This window comes from the organism of the source record quoted next, unplaced genomic scaffold (assembly GCF_019419815.1).
Source record: "Pyrus x bretschneideri cultivar Hongxiangsu unplaced genomic scaffold, Pyrus_bretschneideri_v1 Contig14, whole genome shotgun sequence".
Classification (NCBI taxonomy): Eukaryota; Viridiplantae; Streptophyta; class Magnoliopsida; order Rosales; family Rosaceae; genus Pyrus; species Pyrus x bretschneideri.
Window position 1 is genome coordinate 295331 of NW_025999435.1, and position 13768 is coordinate 309098.

At 38.2% G+C, this 13768-nt stretch overlaps 1 protein-coding gene across 1 annotated transcript; it reads right to left on the bottom strand.

Annotated features, from left to right (window-relative positions):
- Positions 1-7034: 7034 nt before the first annotated feature.
- LOC103965056 (chalcone synthase) lies at positions 7035-8619 on the bottom strand. Its single transcript, XM_009378072.3, has 2 exons — positions 8398-8619; positions 7035-8244 (listed from the first exon to the last, which is right to left on the bottom strand). Exons 1-2 carry the CDS (start codon positions 8573-8575, stop codon positions 7247-7249), a joined length of 1176 nt encoding a protein of 391 aa, XP_009376347.2. The 5' UTR covers positions 8576-8619; the 3' UTR covers positions 7035-7246.
- Between the last annotated feature and the right edge of the window lie 5149 nt (positions 8620-13768).

A 13768-nucleotide genomic window follows, 5' to 3' on the forward strand; every position in this document is an offset into this window, starting at 1 on the left:
CCGTGTCTGCATCATAGAGATTTGTGCCCTTCACGGACCCTTATTTTTGGGCTTACGCATTAGCCCACTTATTTTGCAATACTAGGTTAGCCTGCCTGCTTAGCCCGAGACCAAGCTTGCCTAATATTTGGGCCTAGGCCACACGATTTCTATTTGATTAGTCCACCCGTGGGCTTTGGCCCATGTTTTTGGACCCTGAGTTTAATTACCTAATTATTTTAGGCCCAATGGGTTTTATATTTTTTCACCCACACTTTAAGACCCGAAGTCTAAATAATTAATTCAATTTTAACTATAGACCTGAAGTTCTACATTGCATATTTTCTTGTTGCATATTTCTATATATATATATATATATATATATATTCGCATTTGCCTGCAGGAACATATAAATCTGAAGTTCATAATTATTTTGAAACCTAAAGTTTCTAGAAACATACCTTGTTTGAAAACCTGAAGTTTTCCTTAAAAAACATCACCCTTGAAAACCCGAAGTTTTTTCATGCGTATTTTAAACCAATACGTGTCTATTAGAACCTGAATGTTCTACTCCTATATGAATGGATTGCTTTTCCTTCTCCATTACACTAATCACATCTTGTCCTTTATTTTGTGATAAGAACAAACTTGACTTCACCGCTTTGGAGGTCTCTGGAAGAAACTACCTCAAGTGGGTCCAAGATGTGAAGCTCTATCTTACTGCAAAGAATTTGCATCCTGCCATTTAAGCTGAGACGGACAACCCAGTTGGTGAAGCTGAGAAAGCCAGTGCCATGATCTTCATCCAAAAACATATTCATAATGCACTACAAACCAAGTACCTTGCTTAGGAGGATCCATGAACACTATGGGTCGTTTTGGCTGATCGTTTTGATCACCAAAAGCATATCTTCTTGCCTGAAGCAAGACATAACTGGCAGTATTTGTGCTTCCAAGACTTTAAGTCTGTGAATGAATAAAATTATGAAGTTTGTCGAATGTGATCACTTCTCAAGTTTTGTAACGAAACTTTGACAGAAGAGGATTTCATAGAGAAGACCTATTGGACCATCTCTGCTACTAATATTGTCTTACATCAACAATATAGAACTCAAAAATTCACTAAGTTTTCGGATTTGATTTCTGTTTTACTTCTTGCTAAAAAGCAGAATTAGTTGTTGATAAAAAAATCATCAAGCTTGACCTACTGGGGCGACTATTATGCTTGAAGCATACTATAGCACGAACCAACACCCAAAATGCCAAAAGAGGTGTAGTAGGGGCAGCCAGAGGCCACCTCAACAAGGTCAACAAAGTCAAAGTCCATCTAAGGCAGGAAACAAAGCCCAAAAGCGCCCTAACCTCACTCCCAAAGCCCTAAACTTCAAGAATAAAAGCAAAGCACCTAAAACCATGGATGCGGACATATGTTATTGTTGTGGTTCAAATAACCATTAGTCCCATGTTTGTTGAGCTACCCAGAAGGTTGTAGTTGAATATAATTCTCGTCGTAAGAAGTTTGAATCAAACTTTGGGCAAGTGGACGAACCAAAGAGTACAAAGATAGAGGTTTATAACTCTTAAGAGGCCGTTACCCCTATGGAAGATTAGAATCTTAGACATGAACTATTTTTCTAGTTGAAATTCAGACATTAGGGCCAAATTCCCCCTAGTTGCCGAACCCCCTTGTGTTTTTGGTTAAAATTTGAACAATTTTCCTTTATGTTTGGATTATTTGTTGGTGATTTGTTTTTTGAATATTAAGTTTTAATTAATTACCGTCCTTGAATACTTAAAATTATTTTGAATGGATATTTGTTGTCTGGCAGCTAGTGCCAATGCACACCGTTTTGCGTGAACATGTCTATTTCACTAACTTCATACCTAAGAATGCACCTCTGACAACCCTCTCAGGTCCATCCAACCTGATCAAAGGACACAGTAAGGCATGTATAATATTGTCCAATGGTACAATTTTGACCATTGATGAGGCACTTTATTCTCTGCGTTCCAAGAGAACGTTGTTAAGCTTTAAGGACATTAGAGATAATAATTACTATGCTAAAACCTATGTTGAAAATGGAGTTGAATTTCTGTGCAAAACTTCCTACGAATATGGCCAGAAACGTATTCTAGAGAAGATGGAGCGTATCCCGAGTGGTTTGTATACTACGACCATACACCCCATAGAGAGCCACTATGTGGCCAACCCTACCTTTGAGACCGCGCACGAAATTACACTTTGGCATGATCGTTTAGGACACCCTGGATAAATAGCGATGCGCCATATCCTCAAATCAACTCACGGGCATCCACTAACTCGAAGTTTAGGTTCGATACAAGGAATCGCATGTCAAACATGTTTTATGGGAAAGCTTATTATTAAGTCTTCTTATGACAAGATTCGCTCAAAGCCTCTTATTTTTCTATAAAGGATTCAGGGGGACATTTGTGAATTGATTCACCCTTCATGCAGACTATTCAAATATTTTATAGTTTTGGTTGACGCTTCCACACGTTGGTCACACGTGTGCTTGTTATCCACAAGGAACGCTGCATTCTCCATACTAATGGCTCAGGTTATCAAGTTTAGGGCTCACCACCTTGATTATCCGATCAAATCTATTCGATTGGATAATGCTGGAGAATTCACATCTAAAACTTTTGCTGATTATTGCATGTCGGTTGAGATTGAAGTTGAACATCTTGTACCCCATGTTCACACCCAAAATGGCCTAGCAAAGGCATTCATTAAGCATTTACAAATGATTGCTCGATCGTTGGTTATACGTACCAAGCTCCTGATTGCTGCTTGGGGCCATGCAATATTGCACGTAACCATATTGGTCCGCCTGAGGTCTGTTGCGACCCAACCATATAACGCCCTTTAGTTAGTTACCGAATACGAACCTGACATATCGCATCTGTGTGTTTTTGGTTATGCAGTTTATGTGCCGATTTCACCACCTTTAAGTACAGAAATGGAGCCTCAACGAAGGATGGGAATTTATATCGAATATGATTCTCCTTCGATCATTTGTTACTTAGAACCTTTGACAGGCAATCTGTTTACCGCTCGTTTCGCAGATTGTCACTTCTATGAAACAATGCATATTAGATTTGTTTATTGTGGACGACTTCCACTTTATCTCATTTAGATCATCGCACCGCTCAGTCTGAAACTGAAGTACAACGTATATTAGATCTCTAGAGCATAGCTCAAAGCACGCCAGATGGTTTTACCGATCTAGCGTGAGTGACAAGATCACATACTTCAGCTGCGAATGTGCCTGCAAAGATGGATGTACCAAATGTACAACATACTTCATTCCTGGAGGCCTGGGAAGCTTTAGTGATCCACGTACATTAGCGGCTAGCCAATCATCTGCCCCTACACATAAGCATGGCAAACCTCTTAGTTCAAAGGATTCACACCCCTGGAAGAGGAAACTCCCGACACAAGCACATGAAAAGCCTACCGTGAATTTGATTGTCGCTTATTCATTTTATCCAACTCATGAGAAAATTCTAAATTACGAAAGCGTCATTGAAGAGATGAATCCACCTCCCGAGAATCATGAGATTTCGGTCTATTATGCTAACTTAGATGATGTGTGGTGTAAAAATGAGATGATCGTCGACGCTGCATTATCATATGCAGTAACTACTGAGATCATGTTGAGAAATGACATTGAACCCCGTTCTGTTGATGAATGTTGACGTAGAACCGATTGGTTAAACTAGAAACAAACAATCCAAATCAAACTCAATTTGCTTGCAAAACGTAACGTGTTTAGACCTGTAGCTTCTACTCCTCCACATGTGATGCCCGTTAGCTACAAGTGGATTTTCGTTCGAAATCGTAATGTGAAGAACGAAATTGTGCATTACAAAGCTCGTCTTGTTGCGCAAGGCTTCTCAAAATGCCTCAGGATTGACTATAATGAAACTTATTCACTGGTTATGAATGTGATTACTTTTCACTACCTTATCAGTTTGGTAGTTTCCAAAAAACTAAGTATGCAGCTTATGAACGTAGTAACTGCGTATCTCTATGGGGATCTTGATATGGAAATTTATCTGAAAGTTCCCGAATGACTTACATTGATTGGATCAAATATTTCCAAACCCCGGAACATGCTCTCAATCCGGCTGAGACGTTCACTTTACGATTTGAAGCAATCTGGAAGAATGTGATATAACCATCTGAATGAGTATTGACTAGTCAGGGTTATATGAACAACAAACTATGCCCTTATGTATTCATTAAGGAGTCACATTCTAATTTTGTGATAGTTGCAGTAAATGTCAATGACATGAACCTTATCGGAACTCTTGAAAAGCTCGAGAGAACTGCGGTGTACCTGAAGTCAGAATTTGAGATGAAAGATCTAAGAAAGACTCGATATTGTCTCGATCTTGATATAGAGCACCATTCGGATGGAATCTTAGTACATCAAATGAACTACACCCAGAAGGTGTTGCGCCGCTTTAATGTGAATAAAGCAAAGCCTTCGAGTACTCCTATAGTCATTTGATCGCTAGATGCAAAATAAGATCCCTTCCGTCCGAAGCAGAATGATAAAAAGATTTTGGAGCCTAATGTTGCGATAGGCGCTTTATTGTACTTAGCTCAATGCACTAAACTCGACATCTCATTCGCTGTTAATCTTTTGGCAAGATACAGTAATACACTAACATATAGACACTGGACTAGTGTTAAAGATATTTTCCGCTACCTTAAGGGTACTACGAATTTGGGCTTGTTCTATCTCTATAGATCCTCGAGTGATGCCACACCCCCTTATCTCGAGTTGATTCTAGCCTTGTTAGTTATGCCGACGCATGATACTTATATGATCCGCACAAGGCGCGCTCTCAAATGGGTTATGTTTTTACCGTTGGAGGCACTACAATCTCTTAGAGGTCAACTAAACAGACCTTAGTTGCCACTTTGTCTAACCATGTTGAAATTCTCGCCTTACACGAAGCAACTCAGGAATGCTTTTAGTTGAAAGCAGTTGTGGGCCATATTCGAAGCTCCTGCGCTCTTTACCCCGTCATTGATGTCCGACGAGATCTATGAAGACAACGCAGCATGGATCGAACAGCTCAAGAAGGGTTACATCAAAAAAGACAACACCAAGCATATTGCGCCGAAGTTCTTCTTCTCACATCAACAATAAGAGCATCAGAAGACTGAAGTCATGCAAATCCGTTCACAAGACAATCTGGCCAATCTCTTCACCAAATCACTGCCAAATGTAACGTTTCAGAAGTTTATTCATGGAATTGGTATGCATAAACTTTCTGAATTGTGACATTGCTAGTTCTCTTTGGAATTGTGTCAAACTCAAGGGGAGTATCCTGAAATATACTTGCTTGATCTTAATGAACTCTTTTTCCCCATGATTAGGAGCATTTTTCCCACTGGGTTTTTGTTACCTAACCAGGTTTTAAAGAGGCACCCACCTTAGGCTGATCATATCCTTGATGACGTCTCGTAGACGTTTCATTTGACTTTGCATTTCTCACGCATTTTTCCTTAGATTATGAATTTTGTCCTTACTTGGGTTTTTGCCATAGCCATAGGGGTTTTTAGTGAGACTTACTTCTTTAAGCAAGTTCTTACCTTATTGAGAATAAACGTGCTCCCATAATCAGTGCCGACGAGTCGATTTCCTCAACTTTTACATGATGCCGAATCTACCCTTGTGTATTTACACACTCAAGGGGGAGTGTTGTAAACTTTCTAGTTTAAGTGTGATTGTGTAAATCCTAGATTATATTTGATTCTAGTTATTCTTTCCTATATGGACTTGTATTCCTTGAGGATGAAGGATTTCTCCTCCCTCTTATCACTACTAATTAATAAAATACTCATTGTCAACCAAAACCCTATGAAATTACCAGTTTAACCCTCTAATTAAAACAGAACATGAATAAGAAATATGGGGCAGAAATGTAATTTCACACAACCAAATTTTACTATTTTTTTTTTCAAAGCCTCACCTACATGTAATCCTAACATATCTCTAATTAAAAAAAAAAAAAAAAAAAAAAAAGCACTTCCCACCCCCACATTCTCTATCGCTCTCTTCCTCTCTCCTTCTATTTCAAAAACAAAAATAAAAAATTTCTCACACACTTTGTGTGTGCCCATATGCTAGTTACTATAAATAAAGGCACTGCGTAGAGGGAATAACACATCCTCTACATACACATTCCTCTACACAATTCTCCAAACACATCTCTCTTCCAGTCTCTCTTTGTAGCCGGCCTCCTTTTCCTTGTCAGTTAAATATAGGCCATAACAATATTCTAATGTTTTGATTAAGTAAAGGCAATTTTGTTATCAATGGAAATTAAACCAAGTGGAAGTTTCTGGGTTATATATATATGTCGACCTCATTGTTAATAGTTAAACTCAATTGCTTTTTTTCAAACAATAAAAATCTAATTTATTTGAGTTTTTCTCATTTTTATGAATGAAATTCCTATTTTACCTTCAACTTAACAAAAAAGGTGACGGAGTTAAGTGAAAAGGACCACAAGTGTAATACATAATACAATTTGAGGACTTCAGCAACTATTATTAAATTTCCTCGATCAAATTTAAACTCGTAAGTCGTGATATAATTCAAACAATTTAGCTTAAATTTTTTCTTGAAAACTCTCTCTAATTGTTTTCTTCATATATTGTTTCTACATAATAAAGGTTGTCTCTCCTTTCTAGTCACTTACTGAAATTAATTAAAAACGGAGTCATTTATGGTCGGTGTGATAATTATTTTGGATTTAGTTTTCAGATTTTATTTTTTGTACTTGAGATATGAGAAAAGTGGAAGGTAAAGTAAGAGAGAAAAGAAGAAATAAGAAATACTTCATCCCTTGTATTTTTTTTTTCTTTATCATTAAACAACAAAAGTAAAACCAAAATAACAAAACGAATTGTAGATATGAATTGAGGTCTTAGTTTTGCAAAACTAACCGTATGTTCAAACATGGAAGAGAAGAGTAGCTAAGCGATTATAAATTTATAATACTTGGTCGGGTGAAGCATGGAAGAGTAGCTCCAATATATTTATTAATTTATCCTTACATGCACGGTTCCCTTCACTGTGTCTTCAATTCGTAAATATCATCAAAGTTTCCCCAAGTCAAAGTAAAAAATCCAAAAACCCAAAAAAATAACCACAAGATATACCGGTGGAAATTTTAGTACAAATACAAAGCAGATAGATAAATAGTTATTGAAACTTCAACTTCAAGCCGTTAAACCCACGCTATGAAGCACGACGGTCTCCACCGTGAGGCCCGGCCCAAATCCGAAAAGCACACCCCACTCCAGTCCCTCTCCGGTTGTTTTGAGTCCTTTCTCGGCAGACTTCCTCCTGACCTCGTCCAAAATAAAAAGAACACACGCACTCGACATGTTACCGTAATCCGATAGCACTTGCCTTGTTGCTTCTAGTTTCTCCGGCTTCAGTGCCAACTTGGCCTCTACTTGGTCCAGAATAGCAGGGCCACCTGGGTGTGCAATCCAGAAGAGCGAGTTCCAGTCCGAAATGCCTATAGGCTTGAAGGCCTCGTTAAGGCTCTTTTCGATGTTCTTCGAAATAAGCCCGGGAACGTCCTTGAGAAGGTGAAATGTAAGCCCTACTTCACGGAGATGTCCGTCGATAGCCCCATCACTGTCGGGGAGAATGGTTTGTGCGGCCGACACCAATTCAAACAAGGGCTTCTCGACTTCGGGCACTGGATCCGCACCAATGATGACGGCCGCTGCACCGTCGCCAAACAAAGCTTGGCCCACAAGACTATCAAGGTGGGTGTCACTAGGCCCCCGAAAGGTGACCGCGGTGATCTCAGAGCACACAACAAGAACACGTGCACCCTTGTTGTTTTCGGCCAAATCCTTGGCCAAACGGAGGACCGTCCCACCGGCGAAGCACCCTTGTTGGTACATCATGAGGCGCTTGACGGAGGGGCGGAGGCCCAAGAGCTTGGTGAGCTGGTAGTCGGCGCCAGGCATGTCGACACCACTGGTGGTGCAAAAGACCAAGTGGGTGATTTTGGACTTAGGCTGTCCCCATTCCTTGATGGCTTTGGTGGCAGCCTCTTTGCCAAGTTTTGGGACTTCAACAACCACCATGTCCTGCCTCGCATCAATTGAAGGAGCCATGTACTCACACACACTTGGGTTCTCTTTTAAAATTTCTTCAGTCAAGTACATGTAACGCTTCTTGATCATAGATTTGTCGCCTGAAAATATTTGCATGTATATACAAAATAATTATGCAACAAATTATAGATTCACAGTTGATGAACTATAAACAAATTGATATGTATATATTAAAGAAGCCAAAACGCAAGATTAGTAAAATAAGAAAAATGGAGAAGTTAAGGAGTACATACACATGCGCTGAAATTTTTCTTTGAGCTCAACCTTGTGCTCGCTGTTGGTGATACGAAAGTAGTAGTCGGGGTAGGTAGCCTGATCCACACAGTTGGAAGGAGTTGATGTCCCGATGGCCATGACTGTGGCTGGACCCTCGGCCCGTTGAGCCTTGCGAACTTCCTCGACGGTAACCATTTTTCTGTATATTCGATCTTCGAGAAAGATCAAAAGGCTAGTTACAGTTGCAATGATAAGGTAGAAGTTGAGGGTGTGACAAAATGTTAAGAGAAGCGGTTGTATTTATATGAAAATGGTGAAAGAGGGTAGCTGGGCATCACGTGCCCGACGAATTGTGTTGTTAGAATAGAAACCCTCACCCTCAACCCACCTACGAGATACGACTGCAAGCGGCCAGAGAGGCTCGGCTGCTTCGAGTAGTATATTTGTATTAGTATAACGGTGCAAGTGGTAGGTACAGGATCGCAATTCCTGTGTTCAACTACCAACTTATAGGGCTCCAGAATTAGCATGATCTTTTGGTCAACAAATGTTAGCAAAATTCGATTTTGTTGTATGTGTTCCAATGTTTTCTTGAATAAAGTATTGGGTTTCTACTTATACTTCATGAGTTTGAAACTCTTACCTTCCCAAAATTATTTCTGTAATAGTTTAGGATTTTTTTTTTTGTTGGTTAAATAAATAAATGTTAGCAAGACTAATATCTCAAAGGGTCCAAGAGTGAAAAATATGCCACGCACCAAAGTCGAACACCTATAACACAAAGAGGAGTCCGCCATTTTTTTTTTTTAAGGAAAACTAATGAAACGAACTTGAAAACTTTGAGTTTTAATGATAAGGACAAAATAAAGGATAAAGTGAATAGTACCAAGATTGACTTTTTAGTGTAAAAATGTGGTTTTTCGTTAAAGTGAACAGTACCGTGGGTTTTTCGTTAAAACTCTTTTTTTAAAAAAATCACTATTAGGACATAAATTCATGTCTATATGCTAGGGATGGGCAAAAGCCAGTATAGTTCAGCATAAACCTCAAGTTGCACATCACATCAAACCAACGTAACATAATTAAAGCCAATTTAACTCGTTTACAAACTTGTTTTGGTCATTTTCTTGATGAGCAATTAAACAAATATTCCAGAGGAAACTTCATTTTGTAAAATTGAAGATTAGTTGAGGAAATTTTGTCATTTTCTTGATGAGCAATTAAACAAATATTCCAAAATCTCTTACATGTATGAGAGGAAACTTTGAGAGGAAACTTCATTATGTAAAATTGAAGATTGGTTGAGGAAATTTTAAGAGATGACCTAATTCAAATAATGGTTTAGGATTTTATCTTTGATTTTTTACTATAAATAAAACGATATTGTTGACCCTAAAAACTACTAAGTCTGCGAGGCGTGCAGGTCGAGTAACTAATAAGCTAACTACGTCTTTCAGTTATGTGCGGGGTGTGCCAACTACATGGCCAAGCTCGACCGGGGAGTAAAATATGTTGATGTGGTGTTGGACGCGCTGTTGACTTCTTGATCTTGCGAATGCAGCCGAGGAATGAACACATCTCAGCCTTCAGGTTCTAGAGCCTGAAGACAAGGTTGCTAGCTCTGTGAAGTTCACAAATCGTCGGCACCGGGTTTGGTCTTATTAATTATATTCATGAGAGTATAAGTACGCTAAACCAGTATCAAACTATACGGACACAAATACTCGAAAGAGATAAATGTCTTGATGGTAAACGTGGTTCGGCCGTCGGAATGCCGAACTCTAAAATGTACTTGTGAATATCCAATCATAAAATAAAACTCGACGTTCAATATGCCGAGCCTAGTAACTTGTAACACCTCACTTCGCTGAGAAGGCTAATGAGATCACCTTTACCAACAAGGACTCGAAAATCCTTGTCGACCGAGACTTGGATAATAACCAGTCGGCCTCGAAGCAGTGATGTCTATCCAAACTGAAGGTGTTCATCGATCGGCTGATTCTACGGCTCTAGTTATGTCTATCCAAACTAAAGATGTCATCAGTTGCCTTCACAGTGCTGTTTATCCAAACTGAAGATGTGTTGGCGGGAAGAAAGGGGAAGAGGGTAAAATCTCAAGGTTGTTGAGAAGTTTTGCGCAGGGCAATTTGTGTGTTGATTTGGAGGGGTTTCGCATGATGCACTCCCTTCTCTATTTATAGCAGCGAACCCCCATCCAGGCTGAACTAAAGATGTACTCGGATTAGAACTCCTCATCCCAATCTGATCAGTTTTCAGCCAATCCTAACCCTAATAGGACTTTGAATCAAGTTCTTTAATGAACCAAATTCATTCCCTAATTCTAAGCATCTTCAGCTTTAAGACTCCTTGTTGTACTACGGTTCCGCTACCCATTTTTTTTATCTAAACCAATCCTTCTCGCAACAAGATTCGGCCCTTGACTGAACAGCCCATGACGAAATTCTAGATGAATGTTACTGGGCCAAGAATGACTCTCAGCTCGGCCCAAATTATTATTTTGAGCCCAAACAGATATATATTTACATCAAAGGGTAGAAGAATTTAGACTAAGTCACATAATGGACCAGCCAAATAAGTTGGTTTGAACTTGCCTTCGACAAGAGTTAAGCTTAATACTTATCACTTACAAGTAAAGAAGATTTTAGTTTTGATATTAAATAGTTGATAGCAATGTGTGTAGAGGTGGAGCAAGAATTGTAAGGTTCGTTGGGGCCGAAATGTAAATTATTTTTTTGGTTTCTTTTATAAATTATTTTTTTAGGTTAAGAGCAATGTAATTCTTTGTAATTAGGAATATATCACAATCATTTTTTGTTTGGGATTAGTCAATGAGCTTTATTTATTTATTAGCTTTAGGTCAATTAGGCGAACACATGATTTTTTACATGTAGTTTAATATCCTAGTAGATAGAGTATTGAGTTTCTATTCATGTGTTTGGGTTCAAAACTCTCTCACTCTCTCTCTCTCTCTCTCGCCCCCCTAAATTATCGTAATAATTTTGAACTATTCCCCTCCCCTAATGATAGTATATTAAAAATAAAGGCAAACCCATGAATTGATTTCCATACCCTTGTAATTGAGTAAGAAACTTACACTTACAAATTTATAGCTTGTTTACGCAACTGTAATTGGAATCAACATATAAAATTGAATTCCAATTATAAGATACAATAGTGTTCATCAAATATATACATAATCAAAGAGTTGGTGGGGCCCACACAAATGTTGGAATCCAACTCCAAAATGTTGAGGATTTGAACTCCTTACATTTAGGTGGTGATCTGATTCCAAGAGAATGGAGGAATCAAGAATCCACTTTTTTAACATATTATACCCTCACATAATCTCTAAATTTTAAACTTGCCCTTCACTTTAACCCAACAACAATCTGCACGTTCTTTCTTCTCTGTGTTCTTCACACAACTACCGCCTCCACCACTAATCCCGCCCAACCAGCAAGATTCTATACGGGGTAAACTTATCGAACATTGTCGACCCCCTTCTAATCGCAATCTTTTACATCACTAAAAAGCTTTGTGGGAAACCGCCGGTCCCACCTCATGGTAGACTCTGTCTCTGCAGGCCTCAATTTACGACTTGAAGGGATATGGAGACCCACTGAACATCATTTGGGCATATTACCATTATATCTCTACGAATTAATAAAACACTCATTGTTAATCAAAATTCTATAAAATTACTAGTTTAATCTTTTAATTAAAACATAACATGAATTAGAAATATGCGACAAAAATGTAATTTTACACAATCAAATTTTGTTATTTTTTTTTTCAAAGCATTACCTACATGTAATCCTAACATATTTCTAATTAAAAAAAATTAAAAATTAAAACAAAAATAAAAAATTTTCTCACACACTTTGTGTATGCCCATATGCTAGTATATAGAAAATGATCCTTTCCGGATCCTTTTCTTGAGAATTCCATAATCATGATCGTTCATCGTATATCGTACGGTCAGAAATTATTTAAATTTTAAAATTTTAAAATTAAATATAAATAGTACTTGCCGAAAACTGATTGCATAATGTACGATCAACGATCATAATCACGGGATCCCTAGATCCCAGAAAAAGGATCTGGCGAGGATCCCTTTCCTCTCTCTCTCTCTATATATATGTATATGCCCATTGCTAAGTGATTTATGTCAAGATTCACCTGGGTAGCTTTAGGGTACAAAAACCATTTTATCATCTATATTTGTCCCTTTTTGTGCGGTAGCCATGTTTTTACCATTAGAGAAAAAAAAAAAGTATAAATGAGAAAAAAGACGTAATAGTTTTCAACTTTCCCATCCCAAATTTTGTATGGATACACGCATAGTGGTGGTTGTTAAATATCTGAATAATAGTGTCAAGGGCTAATGATATTATGGAAGACCATGGGGCTAATTTGCACCCTCAGAAGTTTTTATGTACATGCGGCTTGGCAACCTTCCAATATTGGAGAAAACAATACAGAAAGAAAATATCTTCTAGGAAACCTTTTTGAGAAAAAAAAAAAAAATGTCTTCTCGGAAACCCTAAGGTTGGCAGAGAGGGAGATTTAAATGGTGGAATGTGCATTAGAATACTTTGAGCTGACTCCAACAACATTCCACCGCTTTAAAGTTTTATTAGGTTTTAAAACTAAATTTTCCGTTAGGCGATGGAAAATTTAATAGTTTAAAAAAGTTAGAAGGGGCTATGGAACTTACGGTATGGTATATGCTATATGATTCCGTGGATGCAATTTCAATGGTTATGAGACAGGAGATGTGTATGTATGTGTGCATGTGCTGCTGGCAGCTCCTCATACCTCACGGATGCAGCTGAAGGCCTCCATTATTCCATGTCAGTCAGTGTTTCAATAGTTAAGAGGATGCGATCGATGGACCTCGTCAATACAGCATGCAGGGAGGATGTTTGACCTGTGTTTGGAGGCATTTATAAGAAGCTCATGTCATGTCCTATTTTCCTTTTTTGTCAAACATATCATGTTCAATTTTAGTGGAGTCATATGTCAATTTCTTTGGAGGTGTTGTAATGACGTGGCTCTTTTGTGGCTGAGTTTGCAACTTTGCATGTAAGGAACGTAAAGATTCATTTACTCCTTAAATTACATTAAAAAAAATTTAAGTTGTTTGCAAAAAAATGGTCATTAGAAAATATTGTCGTATAAAGATATATTGTCTTTGTGGATGAACTTGAGGAAGGGCCTAATAGGCTCATCCTTCCTTCTATATGAGTGTCATCGCTCTACACATCTTATTGCTGCTAAGCGCATTTTGCGCTATATTAATAGTACACTTAACTTTGGTCTACATTTTGCCCTCAATATTCTTCCGCTACTTTATCAACCTACTGT